General features: G+C 35.8%; 1 protein-coding gene across 1 annotated transcript in view; it reads left to right on the top strand.

Annotated features, from left to right (window-relative positions):
• The window catches only part of RSBN1 (round spermatid basic protein 1), a 48,215-nt gene that overhangs the window by 2,331 nt on the left and 28,230 nt on the right, over nt 1-17,654 (top strand). The window contains exon 2 of the mRNA XM_007076356.3: nt 9,128-9,801. Coding sequence (XP_007076418.2) covers nt 9,128-9,801 — 674 coding nt within the window. The remainder of the gene's footprint in view (nt 1-9,127; nt 9,802-17,654) is intronic.

Genomic DNA, 17,654 nt, shown 5'->3' with positions numbered 1-17,654 from the left:
ATCCCAGTTGAAGCGTCTTCCCCTCGCTGCATGTTGTTCCTTTCTTTTTTTATGCTATTTACTTTTCCCCTTTCTTTGCTTACTCCTTCCCTTTGCCTTGGAATCAGAGTGACAGTAGCCAGCACCATCAAAAGTTTCTGACCTAGCCCCTTTTTATGGAGGGATGGTGGTAATTACATGTATAATAAACAACAGGGCGCTTCTCTGAGGACTCACAGGCCCTGTGTTCTTTAAAAAACAGACAAAAACAAACCTTTAACTCAGTGTTGTCTGACAGAACTTTCTGTAGTGATGGAAATGTTCTGTATTTGTGCTTGCTGTACAGTATGGTAGCCACTGGGCATATGCGGCTCTTGAAACAAATTTTGAAGGCTTTTATGTGGCTGGTATGATTGAGGAATCTCATTTTAAATTTTATTTAATTCTGATTAACTTATTGGACAATGCAGCTTGAAGCATTTGTAGTTTGCCAATATGTGAAGAGGTGGGTTAAGGTTAAGATCGGGTAATTTAAACATCTTACCTTTTTTTTGTTAATTGAAACAGTAGGCATATTAGTTTCAGGTGTACAACACGATTCCCTATTTGTATATATTGCAGAAGGATCACCATAATAAGTCTAGTTTAAACATTTTAACTTTCTAAAAAAAATGTTTGTTTATTTTTGAGAGAAAGTGCCATGCAAGGGCACAGGGAGGGGCATAGAGAGAGGGAGAGAGAATTCCAAGCAGGCTCCTCCCTGTCTGGGCAGAGCCTGGCTTGGGGCTTGAACTCAGGAACGGTAAGATCATGACCTGAGCTGAAATCAAGAGTGGGATGCTTAACCAACTGAGCCACCCAGACGCCCCTAAACGTTTTAACTTTTGAATGAGGGACTGTTGGATTATATATTCTGCAGGGAAAGGGCTGCGTGGCCATATACACTGGAATGTAGGAAAAAGTATATCTTGTAGCCTTCTAGATACAAGATATACACTGGCATTTTAAAAGTTCTGAGAACCTTACAGAAAACAAACTGATTTACCCTTGTTTAATCCAGGCTTTTGCACACACTTTGATCGATACCTTTTTTTTTTTTGGCTGAACATCTTTATATTTGTTACAGTGGTGTGGAGGAGGCATGCCTCTGGAGTCAATCTAAGTTTAACTTGTGGCTCTATTACTTACTGTTTGATCCTGGGCAAATTACTTTAACCTCTTTCAGCTTCCTGTCTGTACAAAGGGGTTGTAGTACTTCTTTTTACAAGGTTATGTAGATTAACTGGGGCAATATGTGGAAAGTACTTAAAACAGTATCTGGCTGATATTAGACACTTTTAAAACTGCCTTTTATCATATTTGGTTCTTGAAACAAGTCTAAGATTAATAAGAAGAGTGGCTAGACCCTGGCTATTCACAGAGCTAGGTCTTCCCTCCCTTATTCTCAGATTTTCAGAAACTCTCCTAACTTTTTATTTTGAGGTAATTATATATTCACCAGAAATTGCAAAAATAGTACAGAGAAGTTTTTACCCTTCATTAGTTTTTCCAAATGGTTATGTGTTACATAACTATTGTATAATATCAACACCGGGAAATTGACAGTGGTGCAATGGTGTGTGTATAATTGTGCCATTTTATCACCTGTAGATTAGTTTAACCATTACTGCAATCAAGATCCACAACTATTCCATCACCACAAAGATTCCCCCCTTGTAATCTCTTGAAAGTCTTAGACACCTTCTATGTTTCTCTCCCTTCCCTAACTCCTAGCAACCACCAGTCTATTCTCAATAATTTCATCATTTTGAGAATGTTATAAAGGGAATAATACAGTGTGTGATCTTTTGAAGCTCCCCCCCCCCCCCACACTTAGCATGGTGTTTTTCAGATCCATTCAAGCTTTATGTATCAATAGCTCACTCCTTTTCATTGCCCAGTCGTATTCTATGTTATGGATATACCACAGTTTAACCATTCACCTACTAAGGTGACATTTTGATTGTTTCCAGTTTGTGTATTAGAATAAAGCTTCTGTGAATGTTCACATTCAGGTTTTTGTGTGAATGTAAATTTTCATTTCTCGGGGAATGCAATTGCTAGGTCATGTAGTAAATGTATGTTTAGTTTAGTTTTTTTTTTTTTTAAGCTATTACCAAACTATTTTCTAAAATATCTGTACAATTTTACATTCCTACCAGCAGCGTATGAAAATTCCACTTTGTTCACATCCTTGCCAGTATCTGGTATTGTTACTATTTTTCTTTTATTTATTCTAATAGATGTGTAGTAATACTTCATCATGGACTTAAGCTGCATTTCCCTAGTGGCTAGTGATATTTAACATCTTTTTTTGTCATCATTTGCTGGCCATATATCTTCATTAGTAAGATGTCTTTTGTCTTTTGCTCATTTTCTAATTGAATTGTTTTTTACAGAATTTTTTTGAGAATTCTTTGTATATTACAGGTATGAGTCCTTTGTCAGATATATGGTTTGCAAATATTTCCTCCCACTTTCGTTGCTTGTCTTTCCCTCCTTTAACAGGGAGGTTAGTAGTTAGAGCTAAAGTAAATTTTGTGAGGTCTAATTTACTGATTTTTTTTTTTTTTCCCTTTTATGGATCATGCTTTTGGTGTCATGTCTTGGTCTCAGGACTCAGGTCTCAAAGATTTTCTTCTATTTTTTTTTCCTCTTCCAATTGTAATTTTTAATGTGCATCTCTGATTCATTTAAGTTAGTTTTGTGTAAGGTGTGAGGTGTTTAGGTCCAGGTTCATATTTTTTGCCTGTGGATATCGAATTTTTCCAGCACCTTTGTTGAAGACTATTCTTCTATTGGATGGCTTTTACACATTTTTAAAATATCAGTTCTACTACCTGTTTTTGTATGACTTGTCAAATAAAGATGGTTTTTACATTTTATTTTTTATTTATTTTTTAAATGTTTATTCATTTTGAGAGAGTGCGAGAGCGAGCCCACACACAAAAGGGGCAGAGAGAGAAGGAGACAGAATCCTAAGCAGGCTCCGAGCTGTCAGCACGGAGTCTGACATGGGGCTCAAACCCATGAACCAGAAGATCGTGATCTGAGCCACATCAAGAGTCGCTTGCTTAACTGACTGAGTCACCCAGATGCCCCTGGTTTTTACGTTTAAAATGGTTGAAGAAAATCCCTGATGTGGAAATCATGAGAAATTTAAATTCAGTGTCCAGAAATAAAGTTTTTTTGTGACATTACTCCACTCATTCAAATGTATCATCTGTGGTAGTTTTTGCACTACAGTTTGCCAATCTCAGAGATAGATCATTCAGCTGAAAGACGTTCCTTCACACCAACCCAACTGTACTGAATCCAACTTCATGTATAAGTTAATCACAAATTTCAGATTCCAGATGTTTGGAGTTGCTTATATATAGTTGAAACAACAATTTCTCATCTCTAAGATGGGAACTAAAGTGAGATTTGAAGAGGTGAAGTGACATGCTTAAGATTTTCCAGTTAGTAAGTGATAGAACTGAATCTAGGACCCCCTTTTTTGTTTTGTTTTTGTTTAAGTTTTTTATTTTAGAGGGCATGCAAGCAGAAGAGAGGGGCGGAGGGAGAGAGAGATTCTCAAGCAGGCATCATGCTGAGCTCGGAGCCCTGTTGGGCTCGATCCCACAACTCTGGGACCATGACCTGAGCTGAAGTTAAGAGTGGACCCTTAACTGAGCCTCCCAGGTGCCCCTAGGACCCTTTTTTTTTTTTTTTTTTGATTTGTGGTCCACTTCGCTTTTCACTAAGCCCATTTGGATTGTTAAGTTAATAAAGAGATATTAAAATGTTTTTTTATTTCTTGTAAACAACAGGTTCAAGTTTCGGTTCAACTGATAGTTATCTTGGTATTTTGAAACCTGAATTTTTTTTCTTCTTTTATCGCTCATAAAACATAGAACAAACTTGCTCAAAGATTATTTTAAATTCTTGCTTAGTAAATTTATGATTTTAATATTTCAATGTTTTGTTAAAAAAATAAAAGGCAAGGGGGGAGTCCATCCCCCTGGCTCTTTTCTTTAGTGTCATTAAATGACAGTATTGCTCTTTTGTATTCACTTGTGAGTCAGCCTTCCTTTCTCACGTTTTTTTCATCTTTGACCAACTGCCCAATTTCTATCACAGGGAGTGTCCCCAAGTCAGACAACTAATTGAAATTTTCTGTGATGTCAGAAAGCTGTTGGCAGGAATTTAAAATCCAAGTTCTGTTTGGTGATAGGAGTGAGGAATTATTTGGGGATTGATTATACAGAGAAGTAAAATAGATAGTCTCATTTATCACAGCAACAACTTCAGGGACTGATATCTTCCTTACCCACCTAGAGAGGGGATGGGGAAAGTCTATAAGGCATGACATTTTTGCATAACATAAATAATGCCATCTTTGTGATCATGCAGAATTATCATGTAATGGGCACTCAGTAAAATATTTGTTGAATGACATAATGCTCCCTTTATTGGAGATTCTTTTAAGTCCTTGTCCTTCTCAAGTTCCATTAATTGTAACCAGGTAATTTTAGTTGATCATCTCACAGGAGGTGTTGTAGAGAGGGGTTGATTGAGAAGGCAGAAAGGAAGAGTGTAGTGTAGTAGTGTATGGGAAAAATTTGAGTTTTGGAATCCGACAAGATGAGCGTTTGAATGTTGGTTGTCACCCACTAGTTCTGGGACCTACGATAACAGAACATCTTATATCAAGCTGTTTTCTTCTCCATAAAATGGACTTAATATCTACTTCGCTGATTTTGTGTGAGGATTAAAATGAGATCGCATATATGATACCTAATAGATCCTTGGTGAATAATTATTTTCTTCCCTCTTTCAGAGGTTTTTGTCCTTTTATTGGGTTCTCTTAGAATACACTACATTGTATTGTAGGTCTGTAATTTCTACCTCTAATTTTGATATCCCAGAGATAATTGCCAATTATTTCAAGGAATGTTATCAAATATCATTGGGAAAATGATAATAATGATGGTGACACTTACTGTGTTTTCAGTAGTGTGATGATGGTTTTATATTTATTGTCTTTTTTAATCCTTACAATAGCTCTGTGAGGTAGATACTAGAATTAACATCTTAAGATGAGAAAATTGAAGTTTAAAGAGACTTAAGAGCTTGTCCAGAGCCCTTAAGCAGTAAGCACTAGGGCTGGGACATTAAGCTAGGTCTCTAACTGTAAAGCACCTGCTCTTTTAGCACTGTGTACTGCCTCTGTCGTTCAACTATTTTGGGGTAATAATAGTTAACATGTATTGAGTATTTGTTATGTTCTAGGACTATTCTAAGTACTTTACGTCCTTTGTTTCATTTACTGTGCACACTGATTTTATGAGGAGGTACTGTTACTTTCCCCCATTTTACCAATGAGGAACAAGGTGCAAAGAAATTAAGTTGCAAAAGGTAATATTTTGAGCGGAAGGTCTAGGGGCGGGGATTCAAATCCAGCCAGCCACTCTTAAGCAGCATAATGTAAAGGGATGGGGGTGGTGGTGGTAGAGTAAGGCAGTGTTATAAACATACAATGATCTTTTTAGTCAGGTTTTTATATGAAATGGGAAGGACCCCTAATAAGACAACAAAGTTTATTTTCAGAAAACTTTAGCCTTTTTCTTTATTATGAGTAATAAAATCTAAAAAATTGTACTTGCTTTGAAAATGTATATCCACCATGATTTTTAAGAATTGAGGATATTACATTTTTTTTCAGTTCTAGGTATAATTCAAGGATAAGAATGGTGATAGTAGTTTAAGTTTTGTAATATTTGGAAAGCTAAATATTTTTGCATTAATGAACTTTTTCAATAGTGATGTTAAATGAGGCTATTTGATAGTTGATAATTTTAGCACCTATGAGGATTTTATTGATAGTGTCATGTATTAATCTAGTTATAGTTATAATGACATTTTTTAAGGCAGCAGTTTGTCTCTCAGATAAATGTATCTTCCTTTGTAGACTTACATACTTCTCTTTATATTTACTCTCATAGTCTGATATATGAAAGCTTTCCTTAATCACAGATAATAGAGTAGCTTGGCTCTTTTCCTATAAAAGAACTGTTGATAAATTTGAGTTTTTGCACTAGAGGGGAATACTCAAAATGTTATTTCCTGAATATGTTCTCTGTTGGAAAGCTAAAGCAATCAACTCAGGAATGGAAAGATTGTGAAAACTTTAGACATTGGTACTTTTTAAAATTGAGATATAACTGACATGTAACATTGTGTAAGGTGTACAGCATATTGATTTGATACATTTATATTGCAAAGACATTGAATTTTAATGTTTTTATATCAAGGCAGGACAACCTTGACATTCTTACAGTGCAGCAAGGGCTGTCTTACTCTAATAACCTTTAACAACTTTGTATATGTATGTCATTTTCAATTAGTTGTCATCACAATTATTCAAAAGTAAATTTTGTTTATTCATTGAAATTCATTACCTAGTATGACACAAGTAGGCTCCCATTTCTCTATAAGCAAAGGTGAGCTCTCTATATGCAGCCTTAGATTAAGAATAAAACTTTGAAAAACAGGATTAGTGAGGAGAAGGATTGAAATTTATTTCATATTTAAACTTTTATTATGTTGAAATATGAGATTACAATTTAAGGTCCTTTTCATTTCCTTGTACAATGGTTTTTTTGATGGGCTATGTTGAAATGTGTTTGGAATAAAACCCACAGAGACTTGGCCATGTTAGAAATACCATTGGTAAGCTGATAGTAATATAGAAAATGTGTTACAATCAAGGCAGCACCTTCTTGGTGTTAATTTCAGTGGCAGATCTAGGTCACAATTCATTTCCTGCATACCAAATACCTCCTCTGAAGCTTAAAATAACAGGATCTATTCAAAGATATTTTCTTTTCTTTCTTTTCTTTTCTTTTCTTTTCTTTTTTTTCCCCATGAAATTGCTAAAACATTTAGCAGAGGGTAATTAGAGGACTCTTTGAAAATTGGTCTAACCTTTATATTTAATGGCATTAACATTTAGTTGCTTGGGAGAATTGCCTAAATTACGAATTTTTAATGCGGGAAAAGTGTTTAGATTAATTTTATTTGTAAGAAATAGAAATGACTAAGTGTTTTAACAAATTGTCAAATATTTAGTTGTCTATAGAGTAAAAGATGGACTGCTTTTTCTCTTGGCAATTTAAGCAATCCGATTACATGTATAATTTTGGTATATGATCTCAGTTTCATTACAAGTGATGTTTGCAAATGAAGGGTTTTCTTTTTGTTTAATAACAGATATTAAACAGAATGCAAGTCATTTGGTATCTATACACTAAAGTTTTTGACTTATATTTTCTTTAGAAGTTTTTATAACGTGTAATAGTTGGCGATTTGGAATAATTTTGTATAGAGTACTGCAACTATCATATTTGCATATTATACCAAATAAATTATTTACTGTAAATTTTGTTGAACTTTTTCTTCCCAGGTGTAGCGATAGGATTAATTGGAGTATCTGTCTTAACACTGAATTACTTGAATTGTGTCAGAAATACTGTTGTTGGGTGGACAAATTCTATAGTAAATACCACATCGAGCTTGAAAGGTTGGTCAGGACTATTTAATCCTAAAGATTTCTTGCTAGCGTCTAGTAAATGAGAGATGCTATTTTATTTTGGCTTTGTCAATCCATGATGATCCCTTAAAAATTAAAGATGAATTTTTAGTTATAAAAGTAATATATGTTTATGGTAGGAAATTAGAAAATACAGATAAGCAAAAAAGACAGATATTTATAATTCTTCCAGTCTAGAGAACTACCATTAACACTTTGGTATGTATTTCTTCAGATATTTTTCTGTGTTGTATATGTGCAAAACATACAGATTTTTTTCCTGTCTTTGAGTCCTTTGCCTCTCCCTGGTATATTTTCCCCTAGAAAACATGCCTGGCTTGTTTTATTACTTAGGACTCACCCTAAATGTCACCTCCCAAAGAGAAGTTTCCTCTGCATCTAGAGTAGCTTACTGATACTTTGTTTTTCTTGTCAAACTAGATTGTAAAGTTGAAGAGAGTGGAGATTAGATTGTGTCTGTCTTAGCACCATATCCCCAGTGCCCAGAAATGTCCCTGGCACTTAGTGGGTACTTAATACATGTGTGTATGTTTACTATAAACATGGAGTCAGATTATACACGTTAGATGCTCTGGAAAGAAAGGTAAGATCTATATTTCTTAGATTGTTTATAGTCTAGAGGAGAGGTAGAAGATTAGATATGTGATAACACAGAATGTGGTTAAGAGCTGTGATAGGGAAATACAGCGCTAACGAAGCACTTGGTAGGAGTAGCTGTCCAGATTGGGTAGAGATGAATTTGTTAGAGAATGCTTCCTGGAAGATTGGCAGTGTAAGCATTTTATAACCTTGTAATCCATCAGTTATTTCATCTATAATGTAACTTATAATGGGTGGGTAGTATTTTGTCAGTATGTAATTACCAGAGTTTAATCCATATCCTAGTACTTAGAATAGACATTTAGGGGAGTCCCTAAATAACTGTCATGGATATTTTTGTGTATCTTCAGTTATTTTCTCAGGTAATTTTTCCTTGGGAGTGGAATTTCTGGGTCTGAGAATTAAAACATTTTCAAGGCTTTTGGTGTATATACCCATTTTGGTGGGTGCCAAATTGCCCTTCGTGAAATTTGTCCTGGTTTATCCTTCCAGCAACAGTATATGAAAATGCCGAAAAAAGAAAAGTTTATGCCAGTTTGGTAGGCAGAATGGTGTCTTACAGCTTAATTTGCCTTTGTTTGATTTGCCTGTATGTGTCATGGCAAAATATGACAGGCTTCAGTTTAGATTTACAGTGGTTACTGAACGGATATTCCATATAGTATGGCATATGTGAAATTACTTGGATATTTCCTTTACTTTTGATCGCAAGTCAAATTATATGCTTACATTCCCATTATCTACTTTTTAGCATAGTTTTCAACCCAGAATATAATTGTATTTTAAGATCTTTGTCTCATTCATTTTACAAACATGGCAAATTCAGAGAAACAGAATAGGCCATTTAATTTGAGATCAAGTTTGTATGTTAACACTAGGCCTAGCAACTAACTTCTTTTTAATTATTGTGGCCAGAAACACCAGATGAAAATGGTAAAACCCAGAGAGCTGATGATTTTGTCTTGAAGAAAATAAAGAAGAAAAAGAAAAAGAAACACCGAGAAGATATGCGAGGAAGACGCCTTAAAATGTACAATAAGGAAGTACAAACCGTCTGTGCTGGCCTGACCCGCATCAGTAAGGAAATCCTCACCCAAGGACAAATAAATAGCACTTCAGGAGTAAATAAGGAGTCCTTCAGGTATCTGAAAGATGAACAGCTGTGCCGATTAAATTTGGGCATGCAAGAATATCGGGTACCCCAGGGAGTACAAACACCTTTTATGACTCACCAGGAACATTCTATTCGTAGAAATTTCTTAAAAACAGGTACTAAATTTAGCAACTTTATTCATGAGGAACACCAGTCCAATGGTGGTGCACTTGTCCTTCATGCTTACATGGATGAACTCTCATTTTTGTCTCCAATGGAGATGGAGAGATTTTCTGAGGAGTTTCTTGCTTTGACATTCAGTGAAAATGAGAAAAATGCTGCTTACTATGCTTTAGCAATAGTGCATGGAGCGGCTGCTTATCTCCCAGACTTCCTGGACTACTTTGCTTTTAATTTCCCCAACACTCCTGTGAAAATGGAGATTCTGGGCAAGAAAGATATCGAAACAACCACCATTTCAAATTTTCACACTCAGGTAAGATAAAATCACTGTTAAATTATTTAGTAAATACAGTATCTTGACAGTATTAACCTCATTCTGTTTTGTTTGCACATAACAGCACACTTGATAAAAATTCGTGGTGGTAAAGGGGATTCACATTGTTAGTTTATTGCTTTCATCGAAAAGTCTTAATTGCTGAAGTTCTTGGGGATGTGGCTTGTTACTGGGTCTAAGAAATGCTTTATATATGTTGTACATCATTACGAGTCTTTATGGAAAACCAGCTTGAATTTGTGAATCCAGTCTTTCACAAACCAGGTAATGTTAGCGTGGAGGATGTGATTTAGATCTGGTAGCATCTAGGTAACTGTAGTTAAGACTGGCTTACGGCACGATATAACACATGAGGGCATTGACCTATTTATTTGCCAGGTTTTTGCTGTTTTTGTTTCTCTTCTTTCAGTAACTTGTTGGCAGTCTATCCCAGAAACCTATCCCATTTATATGACTTGGAAGTGTCACTAGGAAGACCGCCATAGCCTCTGCTCCTTCTGCCTATGCACTGTTGTAGGTGAAGACATTTTCTAAAGCCTTGCTTGGGCAGCTAGGCTTAAGTCAGCAGGGAAATCTCTCCTTCCTAACAGTGGTTTTTAACTGAACATTTTTTTGAATGAAGTTATTTTAGGGTATAGAAAGAAGTAAATAACATGTCCTAGTTATTTTCTTACTTCCTTTTCTCATACGAATTGTGAATATGAATGGTCAGCTATAAGTTTGTATCATAGATGTAAATTCTATGCAAGTTTAGTGGAGAATATTTGGCTTTTTAGAGATTTATGATTATATAACCTGTTTTTTCAGGTTATCTAATAATTTGCGGCCATTCTTTTCCTTAAGACTTTTTTTTTAGGTAAATAGACTGTTGCATAATAAGACTCTCAGCTGCCTGCCTGCATTAGAGTGGTTTCAAGCCACTTGGATTTATTTGAAACCTCCTCTAACTTGAATCTTTTTAATGATTCTTCCCATCCTTGCCTCCAGTGAGGGGAGTATCCAGTTTAGATTCATGAGCTTCAGAATTTCTCTAATTGAAGTTCTCTCTGCAGTAGAGAGAGCAGGAGCAGCCAATCTGGAGAGGTCGCAAGATGGGGCTGCCCAAGATGTTGGAACACGATGTGCAATAAAGGGCTTCGTCTTGGATTTTGGCCTTGTTACCACAATCAGGTACCGAAGTGCTGACTTTTGTAGTAGATTTTCTTTTTACTTTTACTTTTTTTTTTTTTTTAAAGGAGTTTTGCCCTTTGAAGGTTAAGAATCCTATTTTTATAAATATTGTAGAGAAGGGACTGAAAACCGTTTTCCTGATATAGGCCATAATCCCCATAAGTCCCTATTTAACAAAGAAAGATACTGCTGAGAGCAGAATTAACATGCTTCATCACTTTTTTAGTTTAGAAAATGCAGCAAATTTTCTCTTACTGATAGACCAACAAGCATATTTGAGAAAGAGGCCAGAAATTTGGGTGAAAAAGTCTTGGCTTTGTAATGGTAACTTTTTAACTTTCATGTTAGTTTATAGTGGATCAAGCTTGTCAATAGTACCCAGTCTAAATAGTTAATGAAAAAAAGTATCTCTAAATATTCCCTGCTGATTTTTGTCCTCCAATTTTTTAAAAATGGAGCTGAAATTTAAATGACTGTACCAACAACTTACCTTGAGATTTACTTTGAGACTTATAAAATAACAACTTCTTAAGAACATACCAGATTATTATTAAATTAGGTATCATTAAGCACTTCAACCACATAAGAATATTGAGGACTACTGAATAAGTCTTGTGCAGTGGTAATCCTGGAACTTAATTCTATTTGTGAATTTTCAGTCATTGGAGGAGAAATATGGGGTGGGTATGGGAGATTGAAGTAGTCCATGAAACTTGAAATTTGCACCTGTCAAATCTTTGGCAGATGTTAGGATGGCAGCTAACCCAGTAGTTGAAATGAATCCAGCAGTTCATGGTTTATAGAAATCTTTTCACATTCACATGTGAATATTTGAAATGACCTATGGTATAGGTAAGCAGTTTAATCTCTGTTTTCCTCTGAAGAAACTGAGGCTTTGTTACCCAAGTCCATGTAACTAGTAAGTAGACGTCAGGGTACTAACCTAGGCCACTTGAAAAATATGCCTATCATTTTACCATAATTCTTTATTTCAGCCGTTGGAGAAGAGACGAGTGCTTTTATTTGTCTAACACTGTAGTTAGTGAAATTAAAATATCCCAGTTTGACACAATATTCAAAAAGCTATTAATTTTTAATCAATACCTTTAGGTTGTTGAGAATTAAGTGAATACCTTAAATATTTTGGACTTCTTTGTTTAATAAAGTCTTGAGAAGTTCTGTGAAGCCTCTTAAACTGAAGATACTTTTTTGTTATCTTAGTTTTTGGAAGTTATATAGTTTAAATATGTAGCCATAATAATTATTTATGACTATTATTTCAAGATAGTTTATTCAGCAAACATTTATTGAGAGCATACCATGTACTGGACATTCTGTTCTTAAAAGGACTAATTGATGAGCTCATTCTAGTGGAGGAGACGTATAGACCAAAATTATAATACAGTTTGCTAAGTACTAGAATAGAGGTATGCATAGGGGAAACCTTGTGATACAGGGAGCACAGTTTGTGGTATTACCTAACAGACTTAAGGTGATTAGAAAAGGCATTTTAAAGCATGTGATGCTTGAGTAGAGTCTTGAAAGAAGATTAGTACTTAGCTTAATAAGGGCATTTTAAGCAAAGAGAAAAACAGCCTAGGCAAACACACAGAGGCATTAGAGAATGTGGTACTTTCAGGGAGCTTGACATGGCAAGAACACGTGTTGACCGTTGAGGGGGGGTGGTGGGAGTTAAGACAAGAGAGACAAGATCAGGATTGTGAGGAGTTTTATGTGATATGCCTAAAGAAAGCTAGCACTTTTTTCTTTTTCTTTTTTTTTTTTTTTCAATATATGAAGTTTATTGTCAAATTGGTTTCCATACAGCACCCAGTTAGCACTTTTTTCTAAAGGTAATGGTGAATCACTGGTGAATTTTAATAGGGGAGTGCTATCGAGTTATGTTTGCCAAGATTACACAGTAATGTCTTCACATGGGATTGAGGAAGAGAATGAGATTGGAAGCTAGAAGACTTGTTAGATGACTATGATAACCAGATCAGAAATGATTGATGTCTAAACTGATATTGACATTAGAGAGGAAGGAATGAAATTTGAGAAATAATTAGAAGATGAGATGAATTGCATTTGGTGAGGGAGGATAGAGTCTTAAATATGGTTTGGATAAGTGGGCAGATGGTGGTTCTGGTCACAAAGTTAATACAGACTTGAAAAAGCTGGTTTTTAGGGGTGGAAGCAGTTGATGAGTTCAGGTTGAGATATTTTGTGTTGGAGGTACCTGGGAAGACTAAAGGTTATAGATGTCTATTAGGTAGTTGAATATATGGATCTAAGATTGGGAGACGTGTGTAGGCTGGGGATGGAGCGGTTGGATCCATTAGCATATAGGTGATCCAGGGACAGCCTTAGAATGGAAAAGAGATGAAGCTGAGAATGAAATCCTGTGATGCACCCACATGTAAGTATGAGGAACGTGGAAAAGAGGTCAAAAAGAAGGAGCAGTAGAAGGAAGATTTAGGATACAAGTTTTCTGGGTTTCAAGAATGATGGAGAATTAAGTATCGCGAGATAAGGATGGGAAAATGTCAAGTTGCTCAATTAGGAATCTTCTTGGAAACCAGTGCTTGTCAAGACCAATGCTTTGCAAACCATGGCCTAATGTTGTAAATGATGGGGCTTTTTGCTCTGTGTATGAATTTGGCATGACCAGGGAGCTTTTTAGAACTGCAGACTCTCAGATTCCTGCCCACATCTTCTGAATCAGAATCTGCATTTTTGCAGGTGATTTATAGACCCATTAAGGTTTGGGAAGCACTACTTTAGAACTTATCTGCACTAGTTTGAGGAAGTAAAATGTAGGTTTGTTTTGTGCAAGAATAATTCTAGCTCCTGTTATTTTTATATTTTTAAAATATTGTAGTGGCAAAGTGAGGATGCACATAAAGGTGTTTTTTATTTCTTTTCATATTCTATAAAACTCATATTCTAACACCAAAGGAGGTAAGTTCATGATCAGTACCTAGTGCAACACCAAACTGATCCTCAAATTTGATTACTTAACTCTCAGGAGTTGATACAGGATAACTTTGTAAATTTGTTTCTAATTTGAAGAACTACATGTGTATTGACACAGCATGGTATTTTTATAATTCTGTAGGATTATTCAGATCTAATTAAGTTTTTTTTTTTTTTTAAGTTTATTTTGAGAGAGAGAGCGTGTGTGTGTGTGCACAGAAGAGCGAGGGAGAGAGAATCCCAAGTGGGCTCTGTGCTGACACAGAACCCGACACAGGACTTGAACTCCTGAACCGTGAGATGATGACCTGAGCCAAAATCAAGAGTTGGACACTTAACAAACTGAGCCACCCAGGTGCCCCAGATCTAATTAAGTTTTCGTCATTGGCTAAATAACAATTTGATCAAAAAGTTTGTGGAATCTTTTAGTGAATGGAGAAAAATTAGTGTCCACTTAGAATATGTTTCTCCCTAAAATATATACGTTTTAGGAATAAGTATAATTTATGATTTTTTTGCTTTGGTGTTATATCTTATAATTATTGGCTTTTTAAAAAACTTAAAAAAAATTTTTTTTAGTGTTTATTCATTTTTGAGAGACAGTGCAAGCAGGGGAGGGGCAGAGAGAGAGGGAGACACAGAATCCGAAGCAGGTTCCAGGCTCCGAGCTGTCAGCACAGAGTCCTGATGCAGGGCTCAAACCCACAAACTGTGAGATCATGACCCGAACCGAAGTTTGGACGCTCAACCGACTGAGCCACCTAGGCGCCCCTTTAAAAACTTTTTTAAGGTTTTAAACTTTGAAGTGTTTTGGTTCTGTAATAAGTATATAATCCTTGGCTCTCCTCCTTATAAAAATCCTATGGCAGTTGATAAACTGATTGAAAATTAGAATAGTCTTCTAGTCATCTTATGGACCAACAGGATTGTAGAGTAGGTGGGCGCCATTTCCAAGCGTTCATTTTATAGATGAGGAAGGTCACATTTTGATTGTGACCTTTCCCAAGGATGAATAGTGGTAGATCTTCAAAGAAGAATTGTTTTTTCTTCTGTCACTGAATGGAATTAAATCCTACAGGTGAGGGTAAGCAAGTTTTATGTGTATATAAAATGCAGATTTTGATTTTGTAGGTCTGGGTGGGGCTTTATAGTCTGCAGTTCTGATGAGTTCCAGATGTTTCTGATTTTGCTGGTCACAGACCAGCAAGGCTATAGATTGTAAATTCTGTACATGAATTGCAAGCCAAAGCAACAACAACAAAACACTAAAAATATAGTGAAGTTAAATCAGGAGTTGTTTTAAATATCGCCATCTGAGACTATTTTCATCTTAGATCAACTAAGTAATCGAAGGGTGTATATGAAGGAGGATGTGTATATGTATGTGCGGAGGAGAGAGGCACTTGATTTAAAAAGCAGCGTATCTTCCATAGTAAGATTTTGTTTTATCTGGCAAATGTGCATATGTTCAGTTCTTAAAAATTTTTTTCTGTATACATACAATATTGAAGTCTATTATTGAGGATCATAGCTCTTTATTTAGGTGGTGGTAGAAGTTCTTATAAATATTACCTTTATTACTATAAAATGGTAATGTCTCTTTCCCAGAGAAAATCAACAAATGTTATTTCTCCATTGTGGGTTGTTGCAAGGCCTAAAAATGGGCTTTTTAGGTGCTCCTCATCTTTGATTACTATAGTTAACAATTTATGGTGAATTGGTAGTACTAATTAATAGAGTCAAACTAGTAGAGTGCTTTGTAGCTTGGTAAATAACTGAGAAACTCTTTACGATCTACACATCAGTGTGTTATATAAAAGGAGAAATAAATATTTTAAGTAGCTGGCTTTATAAAATAAACCAGCATAGGAATGGTAGGTTTGGTTCTTTTTTTCCCCTCTCATTCTAAGTACAGCTTATAATAAACTCATTTTGACTCACACTGCTTTTTCACTGTATGTTTTAAAGTGGGAATGCCTTTCCATTCATAGGTCACAAGGTTAGGAAGATTGCCGGCTAGCTTTTTCCTTTCTGTTTTTTAAACAATCAGCTTAAACAGGCTTCTTCCTAAAACAGGAGTTTTGTAGAGTAATTAACCCCTGCCCTCAGTGTGTGGTGGGATGATGGGGGAGGTCCATATAGTTATTTCTAGCTTGGTGTTCTTCTGAGGTTTGGGTAATTTAAAAAAGTTTTTTTAAATTTTTTAAAAGTTTATTTATTTTGAGAGAGAGAGCGGGAGAGAGAGAATCCCAAGCAGGCTCCTCACCGTCAGCAGAGAGCCCAACACAGGGCTGGAACTCCCAAACTGCGAGATTGTGACCTGAGCTGAAATCAGGAGTCAGACACTTAAAAGACTGAGCCACCCAGGCACCCCAAGTTTTGTTTTGTTTTCTTTTGTTTTAAAAGAATTTCTTTTTTTAAAATTTTTTAATGTTTATTTACTTTTGAGAGAGAGAAAGAGACAGAGCACAAGTAGGGGAGGGGCAGGGAGAGAAGGAGACACAGAATCCAGAGCAGGCTCCAGGCTCAGAGCTGTCACCACAGAGCCTGATGCGGGGCTCGACCCACGAATGGTGAGCTGAAGTTGGATGCAGAACCGACTGAGCCACCCAGACGCCCCTGAAGAATTTAATTTTTAGATCAGTTTTAGGTTCACAGCAAAATTGAGGACAAGGTACAGAGATGTCCCGTATACTCTCTGCCCCCATATATGCACAGCCTGCTCCACTGTCAACATCCACCTCCCCATCCCCGTGGTATATTAGTTAGCAGGTGTTGAACCTACATTGACTGATCATAATCACTCAAAGTCCATAGTTTACATTATAGTTAACTCTTGGTGTTGTACATTCTGTGGCTTTGGACAAATGTATGATGACATGTATCCATCATTATGTTAGCATACAGAGTATTTTTGCATCCTAAAAATCTTCTGTGCTCTGCCTCTTCATCCTTTTCCTTCCTCTCCCAACCTCTGGCAAGCACTTATCATTTACGGTCTCCATAGTTTTGCCTTTTCCAGAATGTTATATAATTGGGATCCTGGTGTGTAGCCTTTTCAGATTGGCTTTTTTCACTTGATAATATGCATTTAAGGCTCCTCCATGTCTTTTTCATGGATTGATAGCTTTTTTTTTTTTTTTTTGAATAATATTCTCCTGTCTGAATATACTATAGTGTATCCATTCACCTATTAAAGGACATGTTGGTTGCTTTCAAGTTTTTGGAAATCATGAATAAAGCTGCTATCTTCCAAGTTTTTAACTGACTTATGACTGTCTTAAAAAGTATATGTATTTGGAGCACAGTTGCGCTTATGTCACTCTCAGCAATTGATAGAGGATAACTTTGTGAAGTTAAGTTTTTAATCTAAAGGACTATATAATCTATTGACAGAACAATATGTATATTCAAATATAATTGCTTAAACTTTTATAGGTATTATATAATTTTTTTTTTAATGCATGAGAAGCTAACTTTTCTTACAGGCATTTTCTCCCTTGATTACACAATCCTTCTCCCCTCCCCACTTTGCCTTCTGATTTTTACTAAAGGTTGAGTTTTCTCTGGCATTATGTCTCTTGCTTCCAAAAGTAGTCTTACTTTTTACTGTTCTTTAAAATTTTTTTTTTCAACGTTTTTTATTTATTTTTGGGACAGAGAGAGACAGAGCATGAACGGGGGAG

The sequence above is a fragment of the Panthera tigris genome, chromosome C1, assembly GCF_018350195.1.
Source record: "Panthera tigris isolate Pti1 chromosome C1, P.tigris_Pti1_mat1.1, whole genome shotgun sequence".
Lineage (NCBI taxonomy): Eukaryota > Metazoa > Chordata > Mammalia > Carnivora > Felidae > Panthera > Panthera tigris.
Note: the sequence above shows the minus strand (reverse complement) of the source record. Positions and strands in the feature narration are given on the sequence as shown.